This window comes from Chelonoidis abingdonii, chromosome 12 (genome assembly GCF_003597395.2).
Source record: "Chelonoidis abingdonii isolate Lonesome George chromosome 12, CheloAbing_2.0, whole genome shotgun sequence".
Classification (NCBI taxonomy): Eukaryota; Metazoa; Chordata; order Testudines; family Testudinidae; genus Chelonoidis; species Chelonoidis abingdonii.
Window position 1 is genome coordinate 4876607 of NC_133780.1, and position 17810 is coordinate 4894416.

At 58.0% G+C, this 17810-nt stretch overlaps 2 protein-coding genes across 4 annotated transcripts; both read left to right on the plus strand.

The window, feature by feature from the left end:
* The first annotated feature begins 1653 nt into the window (after positions 1–1653).
* On the plus strand, positions 1654–12069 carry GNL1 (G protein nucleolar 1 (putative)). Of its 2 annotated transcripts, none has more exons than XM_075071594.1 (12): positions 1654–1886; positions 4100–4268; positions 5372–5508; positions 5861–6012; positions 6211–6282; positions 7238–7436; positions 8073–8168; positions 8744–8938; positions 9425–9603; positions 9927–10089; positions 10245–10385; positions 11537–12069. In XM_075071594.1, the coding sequence occupies exons 1-12, from the start codon at positions 1814–1816 to the stop codon at positions 11914–11916; spliced, it is 1956 nt and encodes a 651-aa protein (XP_074927695.1). In that variant the 5' UTR covers positions 1654–1813; the 3' UTR covers positions 11917–12069. The 2 variants fall into 2 exon arrangements, with proteins under 2 accessions (XP_074927695.1, XP_032656327.1); XM_032800436.2 differs by lacking the exon at positions 11537–12069 and adding an exon at positions 10729–10908 and having other exon boundaries at positions 1656–1886.
* A 1581-nt stretch (positions 12070–13650) lies between these two features.
* RPP21 (ribonuclease P subunit p21) lies at positions 13651–17309 on the plus strand. 2 transcript variants are annotated; one of them, XM_032800622.2, is made up of 6 exons: positions 13651–13863; positions 14418–14491; positions 15328–15428; positions 15584–15666; positions 15903–16034; positions 16691–17309. In XM_032800622.2, the coding sequence occupies exons 2-6, from the start codon at positions 14435–14437 to the stop codon at positions 16846–16848; spliced, it is 531 nt and encodes a 176-aa protein (XP_032656513.1). In that variant the 5' UTR covers positions 13651–13863; positions 14418–14434; the 3' UTR covers positions 16849–17309. The 2 variants fall into 2 exon arrangements, with proteins under 2 accessions (XP_032656513.1, XP_032656503.1); XM_032800612.2 differs by having other exon boundaries at positions 13651–13844.
* The last annotated feature ends 501 nt before the right edge of the window (positions 17310–17810 follow it).

Below are 17810 nucleotides of genomic sequence, written 5' to 3' on the forward strand. Positions count from 1 at the left end.
GTCAGCCTACACCCCCAACCCCGCTTTGCCTCCAGTATTTATAATGGTGTTAAATATATAAACAAGTGTTTTTATTTATAATGGGGGGAGTCGCACTCAGAGGCTTGCTCTGTGAAAAGGGGTCACCAGTACAATAATTTGAGAACCACTGGTTTAGGGGGAGGAAACACAAAAGCGCAGCTGTGGAGCAAGCGCTAGGGGAGCAACGGGGACAGGAATAAGGGCCAAAGGTTGAACATCAGGGATCCAGAGGAGGGATGCCAAACAGAGGATCCCCCGAAAACACCCGCCATCCCTGGATGCTGCCCAGAGGAACTCTATCCCAGGGAGGCCACATGCCTGGGCAGGCCTGTTTTTGAGCGGTTCGTCCCTCATCCAGTATGGGGACAAAAACAGATGTGGTTTTATCCGGTGTTGGATGGGGGAATGCAATTCCACCCCCTCTGGCTCTTAAAGAGCACACCACCCTCCCTGCATGTGGCATGACCTCACAGGCGCTGTCATGCCAGCAGGAATGAGACAGCATGCTCCTAAAAATGGGCTGTCCTCCCACCCAGTGTGGCATGACCTTGCGTGTGCCATCATGCTGGCAGGGCTGGGATGATCCTGGGAATAGAATCCAGGAGTCCTGGTCAAATATGTGAAGTATCATACTCCTCACAAAACTAACCAATTGAAACCTGAGAGAAAGTAATATATAGTATTGGACCAACTTCTGCTGGGGAAAAGTGGTCTGATTTGGACATTAAATGTTCCCAGATTCCCAAAGAAATTGATGTGCTGTTCAGCTGTTACAGAATCAGGACGGACAAATCTACTTAGGTTGCAGTTATCATCTATCAATTAACAAGAGAAAAACTTGTACATAACATAAAGTTTGACATGACCAGTGGGTTCAGACGGGGTGGTGAGCCACTGGGAATCAGGATTCCTGGGTTCTGTCCCAGTTCTGGGAGGGCAGTGAAGTTTAGTGTGTTAGAGCAGGGAGACCAGGAGTCAGATGCCAGGATTTCTGGGTTCCATCTCTAGTCCACTCTCCCTTCTGTTCTCTTAGTTTGAGTAGTTCAGCCCAGATGCTCTCATACACCTAGACTGAAAGATTTATCATTGTTTCCATGTTTCCTAATTCCTCCTCCTGAGCCTAAATGGGAAGGGATGGGATGGATTAACTCCCCCCATTTCAAAATGGTTCAACTCAATCCTAGCACCCCCACCCCCAGCAACAGAATGGTTCAGCCATATATCTGCCCTGTAAATAATTCAGCCCCCTGCACCCACCTTTAACAAAAATGGTAGAGCCAGAGTTTCTCCTCTAATGGTACAAGCCAGTCTCACTGCCCCCAGAGCTGCATGGTTTAGCCCAGCCTCCTGCCACTCTTATATCCCCCCAGCTAAATGATTTATCCCAGACTAGTTAATAGTTCCTCTCCCTTCTCATTTTGCCTTCCCATATTTTTAATAGTTTATTCTGCCTCCCCGCTCTATTGGGATCATATGGTTTCTTCTCCCACCCCTTCAGTGGTTTCTCTCAGTTGCCGAGTGGGTTATTCCCCCGCACACGGTGGTTTATTCTGTCCCACGCTCCAAGTGGTTTATTCCCCCCTTCCTCAGTGGTTTCTCCACTATTCCTCTCCCCCCCGTCTCAGTGGTTTATTCCTCCCTCCGCCATGGTTTCTCCCTGATTTCTCCTACCCAGCTTCTCAGTGGTTTCTTCCAGTCGCAGTGGTTTGCTCCGCCTCCCTCCCCCTCGGGCCTGCAGAGTGGTTCTTCCCGCTTCCCTCCCGGTGCTGCGGGACGGCGGCCGGGCCGGGACATGCCTCGCAAGAGGCCGTTTAGCGCCAAGCAGAAGAAGAAGCAGCTGCAGGACAAGAGGGAGCGGAAACGGGGTGAGGAGGGGGCCACGGCCACTAACATCTGGGCACCGACCCCTCCCCCCGCCAACATCTGGGCACCGACCCCTCCTCCACCCCCCCCAACATCTGGGCACCGACCTTCTCCTCCCTCCACAAGCATCTGGACACCAACCCCCTCCCCCACCACCAGCAACATCTGGGCTTTGACCTTCCCTTTCCCCCAGCTAACATCTGGGCACTAACCCCCTCCCCCTGCCTCCACTAACATCTAGGCACCAAACCCCTTCCCAGTATTTGGAGACTGATCCATCCCCTCACAAGCCCCCTGGGATCCCACACCTATCCAACCTTCCCTGTCCCCTGACCGTTTCCAACAGCTGGGGAGTGAACGTTTTCCTTACAAAAAATACATCTCCTGACCCCAGTATTGGGGGATCCCCCTTCTCATCCCAAAACATCTGGGCACTGACCTTTCCTTCTCCCCACCCCAACATCTGGGGGCTGACCCAATCCTGGCACTTGAAATTGTCTGGGGCCCCTGGAGCATGGCGGCGGTGGGGGATTTAATGTGGGGGAGTTAGGCAGGTGAGAGACCTTGGAGTATCCCAGCGCCCTGTAGAAATTTGGACAACCTCCCTGGGCACAAAGGCCCTCTCTCCGAGCAAAACAATTGGGTGCTCTCCCCCAGTGCTGTGCTGTGGCAATCAGGCACCAATCTAGCAAGCCCCCAGTTCAGCTTGACATCTGGGGGTAGCCAGTCCTGGAGTTGCAAGCCCTGCTCTGGGCACATCCTGTTCTCCTCCACTGCTCTCTCCCAAGCTCAGCCCTCTGGAGAGAGAGCGCATGCAGCCTGGTGCCTGTTCTTAAAGCACTGGAGGCAGTAAACAAGGGAAATTGCTTGGCAAAAAGCTCTGTGAGAGCTATAAAATAGAGAATAGGCTATGTTAAAGTGTATCAACTGGGGCTGGATCAGAGCTGGCATCCCTAGAGGGGAAAGTCCCTATATCCCCAAACTGAGAGGCACCATTGGACTTTGAGCACCTAGACAATAAACCAAAGCAATTCCCAGGCAAAAAGGAGCAGTGTTAAAGTCCTGTTACCCAGAATTCAGCTGGCAGCCAGTCGAGAGCACAATCTGCAGGACTCTCTCATCTGTGCCTTGCCAAAGAGCTTGCCCCTGGCATGCAGCACCAGCCCTGGCACCCTCCAAGGTCTTCGCAAGGGGGGGGCCATAGGTCAGTGCGGCCAGGCCATCTGTTCAGAAGGGCAGCTGTGGTGGGAGAGGGATAGCTCAGTGGTTTGACCATTGGCCTGCTAAATCCAGGGTTGTGAGTTCAGTCCTTGAGGGGGCCATTTGGGATCTAGGGCAAGAATCTGCTTGGGGGATTGGTCCTGCTTTGAGCAGTGGGTGGGACTGGATGACCTCCTGAGGCCCCTTCCAGCCCTGGTATTCTATGATTCTAAGGTATTGCCAGCCGCTTGTTGCCACTTGAGTGTCGGGTGCAGTGCTAGGGGGCGTTGTGCTGCAGGGAGTGGTATGGGGGCCCCCCACACTGTACCAGGCCCTGTGCTTGCCTCTGACCCAGGGCTGGGTGAATGGTGGATGGTGTTGCCCTGTGCTAGGGAGTCCTGACTGTTGACGCTGAGACAGGCTGCAAGTCAGGGTTCCTCAGCTCTGAGCCCTGCCTCGCAAACAGATTGGGAGCGGCCGATAAAGGGCCCCACCCTGGCCACATTAATCTCCTCACCCCACCTTCGTTCAGCCCCTGGGTGACCCTCGCTGTGCTGCTGACATCCGCTTGGGGTGCCTCAGAAATTCCTGCCTGCGGCGATCCTTTGCTTAACTCCAGCGCCTGCCCAGAGTCACGCTGTGGTAGAGCTGAGGATAGAACCCAGGAGTCCGGGCTCCCAGCCCCTACCCTGCTCTAACCCCCTAGACTCTCCTCCCATTTCATGAGGAATGATGCCATCCCCTCTGCAGACTCTGAAGGGAATGGAGTCTCTGGTGGGAGGGAGACTGGATCCAGCCCCCACCTCTGTTGCCGCAGACACGCGACATGCTGCAAGTGTCCCCGGCTCTGAGCAGCCCTGATGCAGCGTCACGGGCCCTGCAGGGCTGCATTTCAGAGCTGAGTCTGACCTTGGGGTCTTGATCTGTGGAGGTGCATTACACTGCCTTGGGCTGGCTCGCAGCCAGCGCCTCCTAGTGGAGAAAGGTTCCTGACTCCGCCCTCTCTGTGCTCCAGGTCTGCCTGATGGCGTGAGGTCGAGCTCCAATAGCCGGAGTGGCAGCCATGAGCGGCGGGAGGACCACACAGACACGTCGGACAGCGAGTCCCTGTCCCTGCAGGTCCGGAAACTCAACCAACAGCCAGCAGTCCGCAGGCTGGGGGATCGCAGCTATGACCCCAATAGGTAATGAGGGGCGGTGATCGGGGGGAAACTGAGGCACAGAGCTGGGTCATGCAGAGCGTATGTGGCAGAATCAGGTGTAGAACCCAACGGTCCTGATTCCCAGCTCCTTTGCTCTAACTACTAGATCCTGCTCCCTTAGACCCCATTCCCCTCCCAGAGCTGGAAATAGAACCCAGGAGTCCTGGCTTCCACCTCCTTGCTCTGTTACCCCTGTTGATAGCTGCAGTGGGATGAATTTGGGCCAACCTGGCGCTCCAGGGTTGGCTCTGAGGTCTGCCCCCTCCTGGGCAGGTCTAGCCTTGCTGCTGGATGGGGGGTTATAGTGGAGGGGGAGAGCGGTTTACCTTGGCCTTTCTGCTTATCCTGGTGTTCAAGGCCCGGATCCCGCTGTACCGAAGGAGGTTCAGCCTACGTGGCCCACTGAGGGCCCTATGCAACAAGTCCAGCCATGGCAGATCAGCTGGGAAGAGAGGGCTGCATCGGGGGTCTCCCTGCTGGGTCAGGGAGAGCACCCCCCAACACACACAGCGCCCCTGCTCATGGGCCTCAGCCCTGCCCCTACAGGAATCTGCCCCTAGGGGGCAGGGGGGAGCTGGGGCTCCGTGGCTGGTTCAGCCCTCAGTTTCCCTGATGAGGCTGCCAGCGCAGGGCCTGGTCAGTGCTGGGGTGGGGACAGGGCACGTGCACTGTGGAGGGCTGGGCTGAGACCCCACAACGCATTAGACTCAGACAGGAATGATCAGATTGGAGCTAGTGCCCCCTAGAGGGGAAAGGCCCCATGTCTCATTCTCCCCTGAGCCTGCCAGTCCCCCTACACTGGAATCAGATAGGAGGCGCCGGCGCCTCCTAGAGAGGAATGTCTCCATGTGCCATTCTCCCCTGGCTAGCATTAGATCAAGCCAGTGAGACCAACTGGCTGAGACAACTCTCATCAGATCTGAAGCTAAGCAGGGTTGGCTTGGGTCCGGATGCAGGTGGGAGACCTGACTGGCATCTTGGCAGCGCTGGGAGCCCCTGTTGGGGAGGAGAATTGGGACAACTAGGATATCTGCCCCCGGGTCTCCCAGCTGGCCTGATGCTGTGTAACTTCCCCCTGCTGCCAGGTACCGGCTTCACTTTGAGCGCGAGAGCCGGGAGGAGCTGGAGCGGCGCAAGAAAGTGGCTCAGGAGAAGATCCTGGAGCCTGTCCCAGAGAGCGAGAAGGAGCTGGACATACAGGATGTCTACAGATCTGGCTCCGGTGAGCAAGGGGCTGCAGTGGGGAGGGGCCGTCGCCCGGAGGGGCCAGGACCCTCCTGAATTTTTCCCCTGCCTCCTGGCTCCGTCTGTGCAAACATCCTGTGGCGGGGAGTTCCCCAGGCTTCCCCCCCTTCTGCTTGCTTTCTGAGGAACTTGGATCTGGCTGACGTGTGGGCATAGCGGGTTGTGGCGGGGGTGGGGAACATTGGCTGAGGGCCATGTATGGGTGGGTTATGGAATCCCAGTTCCCGGGGAATGGCTCCCTTCTGCTGAGGTTGCTGGATGGCCCTTTCACAGCTTCTCAAGATTGGGATCCCTCCGTACTGACCACTTCTTTCCCCCCCACCCCCCAGTGCTGGATTTCCCCAAGCGCCCCCCCTGGAGCTACCAGATGAGCAAGGAGCAGCTGCTGGTGCGGGAGGAAAAGTGTTTCCGGGACTATCTGGAGGGAATCTACAGCACCTACCAGCCCAGCCAGCTCAGCTACTTCGAGCATAACCTGGAGGTGAGCAGGGGACATGGGGCCTTTCCCCTCTGGGGGATGCTGGCGCCGATCCAGCCCTAGGGCCAGGGACTGGCTGGCTCAGGGAGGTGGGAAATGGGACATGGGGCCTTTCCCCTCTAGGGGGCCCCAGCTCTGCTCCAGCCGCAGGATAAGGGGACTGACTGGCTCAGGGCTTTCCCCTCTCCGCTTGCCTTGCAGACCTGGCGTCAGCTGTGGCGGGTGCTGGAGATGTCAGACATCATCCTGCTGATCACAGACATCCGTCATCCGGTAAGGGCCCCTCCCCTGCCTGCGATCCCAGGGCAATGGGGCAGGGACAGCTTGTGGGGAGTGGGGGAGTTGGAGAGCCTCACTCCTGGCCTCCGGGGTCCTGCCGTAGGTGTAGTTCAGGAGCCCTGTCCCAAGGCGGCCCACACAGGAGATTGGAGCGATTGCCCCAGGGGCTCTTGCGGGGCCCTTACAAACTGTGGGGGGAGCCCTAAGGTCTCCCTTCTCTCTTGGCAGCTGGACGTGACCCTGTGGGTCACTGGGTCCCTTCCCGCGTCCCAGCGTTACAGGGTATCGCACCAGGATACCGCTCCCTTCCCCACGTCCATGAAGCCCCTGCGTGATCTCTGTTTCCCTCTCCTAACTGCCAGTGTCCTGGCCTGAAGCTGCTGCCATCCCAGCTCCTGAAAGTAACCAGATTGAAGGGGGCAGCATGGGTGGGGCGGTGACCACTGATGACCACTACAACCTCCCAGAGCTGGGCACAGAACCCAGGAGTCCTGGCTTCCCCCGCCTCCCCCTCGCTCTGTCCCCACTACACACCACTCCCCTTCCAGAGGTGGGGACAGAATCCAAACATCCTGACTCCCAGTCCTGGCCCCCCTGCCCCAGAGCAGGGGACAAAACTCAGGAGTCCTGGCTCCCTCCACCCATCTCTCTAACCACTAGACCACACTCCCCTCCCAGAGCTGGGCACAGAACCCAGGAGTCCTGGTTCCCATCTCCTCTCCTGCCCCCCCAGCTCTAACCCACTACACACCACTGCCTTACCAGAGCTGAGGATAGAACCCAGGAGTCCTGGTTCCCATCTCCTCTCTCGCCCCCCCCCCCAACCCACTACACACCACTGCCCTACCAGAGCTGAGGATAGAACCCAGGAGTCCTGATTCCCAGCCCCGCCTCTCTAACCCACTGAAGCCGACTCCCTTGGCTCAGCCGTCCCCGTCTCCCCCCTCAGGTCATTAACTTCTCCCCTGCACTGTATGACTTTGTGACCAAAGAGATGAGGAAGAACCTGATCCTGGTGCTGAACAAGATTGACCTGGCGCCGCCGGCGCTGGTGGTGGCCTGGAAGCATTACTTCCAAACCCACTTCCCCCAGGTGCACGTCGTCTGCTTCACCTCCTACCCCCAGCAAAGCCAGGATCCCAGCACAGGTAACGCCTCTGCTCAGGGATGCTGGCTCCGATCCGGCCCCAGGGTGGGGGAGTGGCTGCCTCAGGTGATGGGACCCGGGGCCTTTCACCACTAGGGGGTGCCAGATCTGATCCAGCCCCAGGGCAGAGGACTGGATGGCTCAGGGGATGGGACCTGGGGCCTTTCCCCACTAGGGGGCGGCAGATCTGATCCAGCCCCAGGGCGGAGGACTGGATGGCTCAGGGGATGGGACCTGGGGCCTTTCCCTGCCTGGGGGCGCCAGGTCTGATTCAGCCACAGGGCGGGGGGTCTGGCTGGCTCAGGGTTTGGGGAATATGACTCTGGACCTTCCCCCTGTAGGGGGCGCTGGCTCTGCTCTGGCTGCAGATGAATTAGTACCTTGATATTGGGATGTGACACTGGAAAACTTTTAGTACTGAGCTGGGAATGGGGGATAGAACCTAGGAGTTCTGGCTTCCACCCCCCATTTCTCTACCTCACTCCCCTCGTAGAGCTGGATATAGAACCCAGGAGTCCTGCCTTCCAGCCCCCCTGCTCTAACCACTAGACCCCCACTCCCCTCCCTCAGCCAGGGATAGAACCCAGGAGTCCTGGCCCCTAGTCTAACCTCTGGCTTCTCCCTGTTCGTGCGTCAGTGTTTAAGAAGCGGCGGAAGCGGAGGAAGGGCAGGAGCACGGCCATGGGACCAGAGCAGCTGCTCCACGCTTGCGAGACCATCACTGCAGGGAAAGGTGAGGACTCCACAGCTTCCCATTCAGTCTCGGGGAGGGGGGGTCCCCAATCCATTGCTCTGATACAGGGTGCCGTTCACCTCCACGGGGTCCCGAAGCTCTTTCTGGGTTGTAAGGATCGCTCACCCGGCGCTGAGATGCAACCACCTCTGGGGTAGGGCAGCTGGGGAACAGCCGCGCAGCACTGGAGCTTGGGAAGGGATGGTGACCCCCCCTGTGTGAGGCGGACTGCATGGGGTATTTTAGGCAGACAGAAAAGGAAGGTGTTGACTTGAAATTTGGCCAGCACACTAGGGTTCTCTCCATGAGTCCTGGAATTGGTTGGACCATTTATAACATCCCCTTAGGGTCAGAACTGTCTTATCCCCTACCCTGCTCCACAGCTTCTGCTGGTGCCACATGGGGGTCAGCAACGACTGCTAGGGGAGAGCCTGCCCACTGCAGCATGGCACCCGCAGAGCCATCTCCCATCCACGCATTGAGCAGAACAGACCCTGCTTAGCTTCCTGCACACTTGCCCAGCCCTGCTACCAAGTCACTGGTCGGACTCTCTTTGACCCTTTTGCCCTCCCCAGTGGATCTGAGCAGCTGGAAGGAGAAGATCGAGCGGGACGCAGCCAGCACCCACCTGCCCGCCGAGGACTCGGACGAGGAGGAGGACGACGAAGGGACGGCTGTGCTGGTAGAACACCAGACTGACGTGGCCATGGACGTCGGGGCTCCTTCCCAGGAGCTCTACAAGGACGGTGTTCTGACTGTGGGCTGTGTGGGTGAGAGCGCCTCCACTGGAAGGGGGAGGGCTTCATACGCCTGATTTGTGGCTTGGGGCCCCTTTGGGCTGCTGAGGATCGGGGCGGGGCGGTAGCTGGAGGAGTTGAATAATAGGTGCAGGGGGAGGGGTGTCTGGGTGGAGGACGAGGGATCTCCATGGGGTTTTAAGGAGGCATCTGAGGGGGACAGTGACCGGCCAGGTGGGAAAATGGGGCGGTGGCTGCTGTGGAAGGGGGTTTGAGGGAAGGGGTGGTGCAGGATGTGGAGAGGGGTGCTTGGTTGGGGGGCAGTGCATGAAGGGGAGGCACAGGATGTCTTGCAGGTGGGTGGGGTGAAGGGGGCATGCAGTGGGGGTGGCTGGTGGTTTGGTGACAAAAAGAGGGATGGGAGCTGGATCGGAATTGGGGAGGACCTTGGGGTGGTGGCTTTTTCTGGGTGGGAGCTTGGGAGGCTCCGTCCACATTATGACCCACCCCCTCCCCTAGGGTTCCCCAATGTGGGCAAATCGTCGCTGATGAACGGGCTGGTGGGGCGCAAAGTGGTGAGTGTGTCCCGGACGCCCGGCCACACCAAGTACTTCCAGACCTACTTCCTGACGCCCACCGTGCGCTTGTGCGACTGCCCCGGCCTCATCTTCCCCTCCCTGGTGCACAGGGAGCTACAGGTACCGCCCCACAGCCAGCTTCGGGGGGTGGAGAGTCTAGTGGTTGGAGCGGGGGTGGGGGCTTGGAGTCAGGAGTCCAGGATTCTATTCTGGGAGGGGAGTGGGATCTCGTGGTTAGAGGAGAGGGGCTGGGAGCCAGGACTCCTGGGTTCCGTTCTCTTCCCCTCCCCGTACATAAATTTCCCCCCATGTAATATTGGGATAACTTATGCCAAATCCCTGGTCGTGGCGGCAGTGAGACACCTTCCCCCTGCTGGCAAATGCTGCCATTACACCTAGTCTCCCTGCCCTAGCTGAGCGCTGCTTCCTGTCTCTCCTTGCAGATCCTGTCTGGCATCTACCCCATCGCCCAGATCCAGGAGCCCTACAACGCCGTGGGATACCTGGCCAGCCGCATCCCCATCCAAGCCCTGCTCAAGCTGCGCCACCCCAATGCCGAGGAGGGCAAGCCCGTGACCAGGTGGTGCGCCTGGGACATCTGTGAAGGTGAATGGGGTGTGAGCGCTAGGGGGTGCCATACTGCAGGGAGCCGGGCAGGGGCTTAATGGGGGGCGTTTTCCCCTGGCAGTCCGTGCTGGCACCAGGGTGGCACTTGGGGGCGCTGTGGTCCCTGTTAACCCCATCTCGCCCTCTTTCCCCAGCCTGGGCTGAGAAGCGCAGTTACAAGACGGCCAAAGTGGCTCGTAACGACGTGTACCGAGCTGCCAACAGCATCCTGCGGCTGGCGGTGGATGGGCGCCTCTGCCTCTGTATGCGGCCTCCTGGCTACTCCACTCAGAAAGGTACTGGGCTGGGGAGGGGACTGCCCTCCCAGGGCATCGTGGGTATTTACTCAGCATCCCTCTGGGAGTCTGGGCGTTCCAATGGAAGGTTGCCTGTAATGGCCACGGGAGAGGGAGTAGCCAGTGGCAAGTTGTGTTGGGCTAGTGATTTTTCTACCCCGCTTGCCCCCCTCAGGGAAAGGCAGGAATGGCTGGGAATTCACCCCAGTGACTCAGCATCATCCTCTGTGACAGAATTTTAATCTCAGCCCCTGAGCTCATTTATCCTGATATCCAACTTATTCATAATTCTAAAATCCTTCCTTTTCTACCGCTGCGATTATTGATGCTGTTGCTATTTTAGAGCAAGATCCAACGGCTGGAAGTTGATGCCAGACAGATTCAGGGTGGAAAGACATACGTTTTGAACAGCGAGGGGCAGTGGGGCAATTTACCAAGAGCTGTGGTGGGTCACGGGCAGCTTTTAAATCAACCTTGGATGTTTTAAAAGGGCTGCTCTGGTTCACACGGCTTAAACCAGGGCCTGTGTTATGCAGGAGATCAGGCGAGAGGATGTTGGCATGAGAATCCGTTAATGAAGTTAGCGAGCAATGATTTTCCCCAAGGAATATTTTAGGATCAGTTCATAAAGTTGCTGATGGCCCATCAATCGTTACTCATTGCTAACGAGTCTCTGCTCCTTTGAATTCAAAATAAGTTTACGGATGATAATCAGTAGTTAAGAGTGACTGCTTTCTTCGTTCTCACCACAGAAGCGTGCTGTATAAATATGTTACAGTTCAGGTACTCACGTGTTAACAGTCAGTGTGTGTGCGCGCATATAGAAAATCTAAGAGGTGTGAAAATCAGAATTACCATTATGCAGGAAATTCTGATAGTTCGCTTTTTTTTCTTTCTATTGAATCAGGTTGAAAAATCAAAATTTTTTTGCAGATGGTTGTGGGGTCTAGTGGTTACAGTGGAGGGTCTGGGTGCCAGGACACCTGGGTTCTATGGGAGGGGAGTGGGGGTCTCATGGGTTAGAGCTGGGGGGGCTGGGAGTCAGGACCCCTGCGTTCTAGTCCTGGCTCCGGGAGAGGAGTGGGGTTTAGTGGTTAGAGCATGGTGGTGTCCCTTACAGCTCACCCCTGACTGTCCATCTGTCCCTGCAGCCATGTGGGAGCACCATCCCGAGACAGCAGAGATCGCCGCCCTGCAGGAGGCTCACCGCAAGCACAGCCGGCGCAGTTCAGAGGAAGAGGAGGAGGAGGAAGAGGAGATCTCCAGCTCTGGGGAGGAGGAGGATGAGGAGAAGGACCGTGATGCCGATGAGGAAGAGGAGGAGGAGGAAGAGGAGATCTCCAGCTCTGGGGAGGAGGAGGATGAGGAGAAGGACCGTGATGCCGATGAGGAAGAGGAGGAGGAGGAAGAGCCAGCTGCCTCCAGTGGGGGAGGGAGCAGCACTCCAGCCCAAGCTGCACCCAGGAGGGTGCTGAAGGGGAAACTCTCAAGCCGGAACTTGTTTGCTTTGCTGGGGGAGGATGAGTGTTAGTGGCTCCCCCTGCTGGACAGATTGAGAAAAGGGGCGGGGGGGCTGGCTACAGGCTCCGCCCCCTGGCTTGGCTGAGCTCCGCCCCCCCATTCTCCATGTTCATTCCAATGCTCTATAGCCTCTGTATATGAATAAAGGTGATGTTTATTTCCAGACCGCCTCCGTCATTGCCTGGGACACTGGTCTCCCTCCCCAGCCATTGCTCCATCTATCCTTCGATCTCCACCTCCCTGCTGCATCACACCAATGGGCTCATCTAGCCTAGTCTCCTGCCTCCTCAGATAAGACCCGTGGTCCCACCTAGCCTGTTATCCTGTCTTCCCTGATCAGATCCATGGGTCCACGCAGCTGAATATCCCAGCCTGGTCCTTGCTGCCCTGGCTCAGAGCAGTGGTCTCTGCTCAGGCCTGTTCATTTTGGGTCATTTCTATCTATTAGAAAGACTTGGTCCTTTTAGTCTTCAAACTTTGGTTGGCTGCAGAAGCATCCTGCTCTCCATTTCCCTGTCACAATATTCTCACCCATACTGCTCATGGAAGTAGAGAGCAAAGGATAACTCAGTAATACAGCCCATGCATTGGATCCCTTCAGCTGTTAATTTTTCCAGGAGTTTCTTCCGATCGCCTCAGGGCATCCTCCCAGCCTGCCCTGGGGCAATTGTTGAACTTCAGCCTGGTTGTCATGTTTATTATGCGGCTTTGACTCGTCCAGCAAATCATCACAAGGGCTTAGCAACACGTAGAGGCCACAGCTGAGATCAAGACCCCGTTGTTCCAGGTGCGGCACAGACCTGCAGGGAGAGTCAGTCCCTGCCCCAGCTGAGATCAGGGCCCTGTTGTGCCAGGTGCTGCACAGACACACAGTGAGGGACAGTCCCTGCACCAGCTGAGATCAGGGCTGGCTTTGCTGAAGTATCTGCTCCAGAGGTGGAAGCGAGGACCGATCGCTGGGGCTCTGCTTGGGCAGCATTGCACCCCCTTTCCCCTCAGGCAAACTGGTCACCTGGGACTGACCACTCCCACCCCCACCCCTTGTTTTGTTTGAAATGCTCCATTGGGAGTGTGAGAGCTTTGGGCACATGGCTGCCCTGGCAGTAGCCCAAAGCAGGGGCACTGGAATTACTGGCCCTAAGTGTGAGTGACTGGCGGGGTGAGCCTCAGGCCAAAGAGGCAGCGTCAGGTTGGGGCCATGGTTCAGGTGTCCATGGCTGCCCCACTTTTAGGGACCTTCTGTCGCCCCTGGCCCAATGGCCGCATCCAAAGCGCTCATACATTTCCATCAGTTTGTGTTTTTTTTAAAAATCAGCAAGTCAAGGCAGATGCCCGGGATCTTTTTATCTTCCTCACCAGTTCTGAGATGCAGCCATCTCTGGGGTGGAAGGCAGCAGCTATTTAACTACCACTAAACGCTGAACCATGACAATTTAGGACAAGAAGGGACGGGGGAAGCCTCCTAAATCCAACGACACCCCCAGGATGAATTCCAGGGATGGCAGTACGTTTGCCTCAGCTGGGAGCGAGCCAATACAATGCAGTTAATCCAACCTCACAAAAAAAGGAACCAGCGACATACAGTATTATCTGAAATTAGGCAGAGTAAAAGCGCCCCCTATTGAACCCTTGCCCCACTCCCTGCAACACAGCGCCCCCTTGGGGTCAGCACTGACTGCCCGTGCAGAGCGCCCCCTGCTGGAGGGAGGGGGAATGGCCAGCAGCGGGCCAGGGCTGTGCTGAGTCTCGGCTGGGGGAGGAGGGGGGACCCGAGGGGGCAGATCCTGGAGGAACAGGTGTCTGCCCCCCCTCTCCCAGCCCCATGCTGTGCGGCAGAGCCAGGCAGGCTGGAGAACTACGTTTCCCAGAGGCCTTTGCTGCTGCTGCTGCGTCAGCTGGGGGAGGGCTAGGCTGGGTAGGAAGAGGCTGCAGCTGCTGGTGTGTCCATGTGACTGAGGTCCGGGGCAAGCGGGGGGCGGGGAGGGAAGGGGAATAAAAGGGGCTGGCAGGATAAAGCCAGGAAGGGGATCTGGGGAAGGGGCTGCCGGGGAGGAGGGGGACTGGGGATTTGCAGGGGAGGGGCTGGCAGGGGAAGCAATAGGGGTCTGGGGAAGGGGCTGAGAGGGGTACATAAGGGCTGGAGATGGAGGATTTTGGAGGGGGTGGGGGTTTAACGAGGTGGGGGATGTTCTATTGGGGGTGATCTGGGGGGAGCAGGTGTAACCCCACAAGGGTGGGGGGCAAGGAGGCAGCAGGGCCCCATTCTGGTATGGGGGGGCTGTTGCCCCTCCTGGAAGAATAACAAAGCCTGGGAGCCCCCTGGTTTTTGGGGACATCCCAGCTCTGTGTGTGTGGTGGAGAGTCATTAGAAATGGGGTGGGGGATGGATTGTGAAAACGCCCCCACCCGGGGTAATTGCTGGAGGTAGCATGGAGCCAGCTGGGGGAGGGGCAGCTAACAGCCCCTTAGGGGACTGGCTGCCCCTCACTCAAGTATTTTCCCTCATTCCAGATCTGCCCCCCACAGCGATGTCGGCCCAGGTGAAGGATAAAGAGGCTTTTCAAAGGCTCAGCTTCCTCTACCAGGTGAGGGTGGGGCCCCCTAGTGCTGGGATCCCAGCAGGAATGGGGGTTACACCCCAAAGTGCAGGGGTACTCAAATTGGGGGTTAGGACCCCTTGAGGTCACAAGGTTATTACATAGGGAGTCACAAGCTGTCAGCCTCCACCAAACCCCGCTTTGCGTCCAGCATTTCTAATGGTGTTAAATACATCTAAAAGTGGTTTTCATTTATAAGGGGGGCTCACACTCAGAGGCTTGTTGTGTGAAAGGGATCACCAGTACAAAAGTTTGAGAGCCACTGTCTAAGAGAGACCCTGGGAGCAATTCCCCCCTAGCCCCAGGCCTGGGGGTTTCTGTGGGGCCTGGGGAGGGGGGATTTCTGGGGCTCCCCCCAGGATTCCTGAATAAAGCATGGGCAAAGAGGGTTAGGGTGTCTGTGTGTGGGGGTGGGGTGGGGTGGGGAGGGGATTGGAGGAAGATGAGATGCGGCACCTGGGAGGGAGGGGGGATTGGTAGGGCAAGGAGGTCACGGGGAGGTAGGGGGAGTGATATGGGACTGGGGGAGGGGAGGTTGGATGGGAGTAGGGGAGGGAAGAATTGAGGGGAGGGAAGACTGGTGGGGGAGATGGGGTTGGGGGAACAGTGAGACTAGGGGAGGGCAGATCAGAGGGGCTGGGTGTAACGACATGGGGCTGGGGGAGGGGGGATCAGTAGGATGATGTGGGACTGGGGGCGATCAGATGGGAGGGGAGAGTGACATGGGGCTCGGGGAAGGAGGGATTGGGGGTGACATGGAGCAGGGGGCGATGTGGGGCTGTTCCCCTCACTCTGCATCTCTTTTCCCCCTGCCCACCCTGCAGGCGGCTCACTGTGTCCTTGCCCAGAACCCCGAGAACCAGGAGCTGGCGCGATTCTACTGCCACATGCAGCGCAGCATCAGCCGCAGGCTCGTCCTGAGACAGTGAGTGTCGGGACACAGGGCCTTTCCCCTCTACGGGGCACCGGCCCCATCTGGCCCCAGGAGGTGGGGACGGGGCCTGGGCCATGACCATGTGGCCTTTCCCCTCTAGAGGCCCATCTTCTCAGGCCCAGCCCCTGTCTGTGTTTCCCCCCCAGGGACCCCTCAGTGAAGAGAACCATCTGCAAATTCTGCTCCTCCCTCCTGGTCCCTGGCATCAGCTCCACTGTGCGCCAGAGAAGTGAGTGCTGCCCCCTAGTGGGGAGGGATCAGTACTGCTCTGGGTGGCTGGGAGCCTAGATTCCTGGGTTCTATCCCCAGCTCTGGGAGGGGAGTGGGGTCTAGTGGTTAGAGCAGGGGGGCTGGGAGTCAGGACCCTGAGAGGGCAGTGGGGTCAGGTGGCAAAGCCTCTCCCCATGCATACCTGTCTGTGCCCGGTCCCTGACTCCCTCCTCCTCTCCCTCCCCCTCCTCCCAGGGTGCAGCGGCCGGCGCTGGTCAGTCATACGGTGTCTCTGCTGCGGCCAGACTAAGCGCTTCCCAAGCAACCCTGCATACAAGCTGTGGGCGGAGCAGCCTGAGGCCCTGCTGGAGAACCAGCCCCAAACTGGTGAGAGGAGGCAGCATCCAAAGGGTTAATGGGGGCACTGTGGAGCTGGAGGGGAGGAATGGGGCATTGGGAGGCAGGGCTCAGCAGGGAGGATTGGGGAGGGGGCTTGGGGGTTGCTGGCTCTGGATTGTTTTGTAACTGGGCGGGGGGGGAGGGGCTGGATTGATCTGGAGGGGATCAGGAGGGATTGGTCAGAGAGGAGTATGGATTGGCGGGGGAGGCAGGATTTGTAGGGGGCGGGTGAAGCTCACATCAGTTGGGGGGGGCATTGGAGGGAGGAGGAGCTGGAGGGGGTTGGTCAGAGCTGGGATTGGTGTGGAGGAAGGGGCTGGGATCTGTCCATGGGGAGTTTGTGTTGGGGGGAAGGGAAGCTGGGCTCAGCCAAGGAGGGATTGAATGGGGGAGGAGCTGGGGTTGTTCTGAGAGGGGTATGGATTCGGGGGGTGGGGACTGGGATTGATATGGGGAGAAGATGGGATTGGACTCTGGGGGACTTTGGGGAGGGGAATCTGGGGGTGGGGGAGGGTCTGGGCTTGGGTGGCTGGGGGGTTAGCCGTGTAGGGGGGAATATCAGGATCAAGGGGGGGAGGGGAGAATTTGAAGGCAAGGGAGCAGTGGGAATTTCCTGCATTTCCATCTCATCTCTTCCCCTCCAGACCAGAAACCTGCAACCCGCCAGGGTCCCCCGAAGGAGCCCTCAGCACATAAGACCGAAACCCCCACTGTGACCTCCAGTCTCCAGAGCTGCCCCACCCCGCAGGGGACTGCAGAAGCTGGGAGCCACATGGGGAAAGGGGGCCCAAGCAGGAGGTGACCCCTGGGGATGGCCACAAGCAGGGGCCAGTGGCTTGGAGCCTGATCCCAGCACGGGGTGGTAAGGACAGGCCTGGGACAGGTTTTAGGAGACTGTTCGTAAGAGAGGTGCCAAGACTGATTCGAAAACGGGGAGGAAGAGGAACGACCCCCTCAAAACTATCCACTCCTGGGGCAATGGCTGGCTCAGGGGGTGGGGAATGGGATACGGGGCCTTTCCCCTCTGTGGGGCACCAGTTCCCACCTGGCCCCAGGGCAGGGGACTGGCTGGCTCAGTGGGGCAGAGAGTGGGACACGGGACCTTTCCCCACTAGGGAGTGCCAGCTCCGATCCAGCCCCAGGGCAGGGGACTGGCTGGCTCAGGGAGTGGGGAACGAGACATTGGGCCTCTAGGGGGTGTCGGTTCTGATTTGGTGGGGTTTTTTGGGACCCTTGTTTATTTATAAACATAAAATCAAATTGCATCTCCGTGTGTATTTTTAGAAGTATGTTTCCTATCTGAAGATCTTTTTTTGGCTTAAAACAAGCTGGTGGGAGGGCGGGACCCTAATGGACGCTACCTCTCTAGGATTACGTGTAGGGGAAGGGGGGAATACAGTGGAAGGTACTCGGGGGAGGGTGGGGGTGGTTCAAGAGCGGAGGGACTATATGGTCCTGGCTAGACGTGATGGGGGGTTGGTGGGAGAAACCCTCTGCCGTTACCAGTGGGAATACTAGGGACTGGGACGTCCCATGGGACACATTTGCACCCATGGCTGGTCGGCCTCCCAGTTTGGGCTGTCGGTTGGGGTGTTACCTGCACAAAATTCTCTGTTACACACTCTAGGGCACCTGCCTTTATCTAGTTCCTAGGGCTCAAGGTGCAATCCTCTTAATTTAGGCACCTCTCCTTACCTGGTCCTAGGACTCCAGGTGAAAGGCATCAAACTTTACCCCTGCATGGGCTCTGGGCTGTACTGCTCT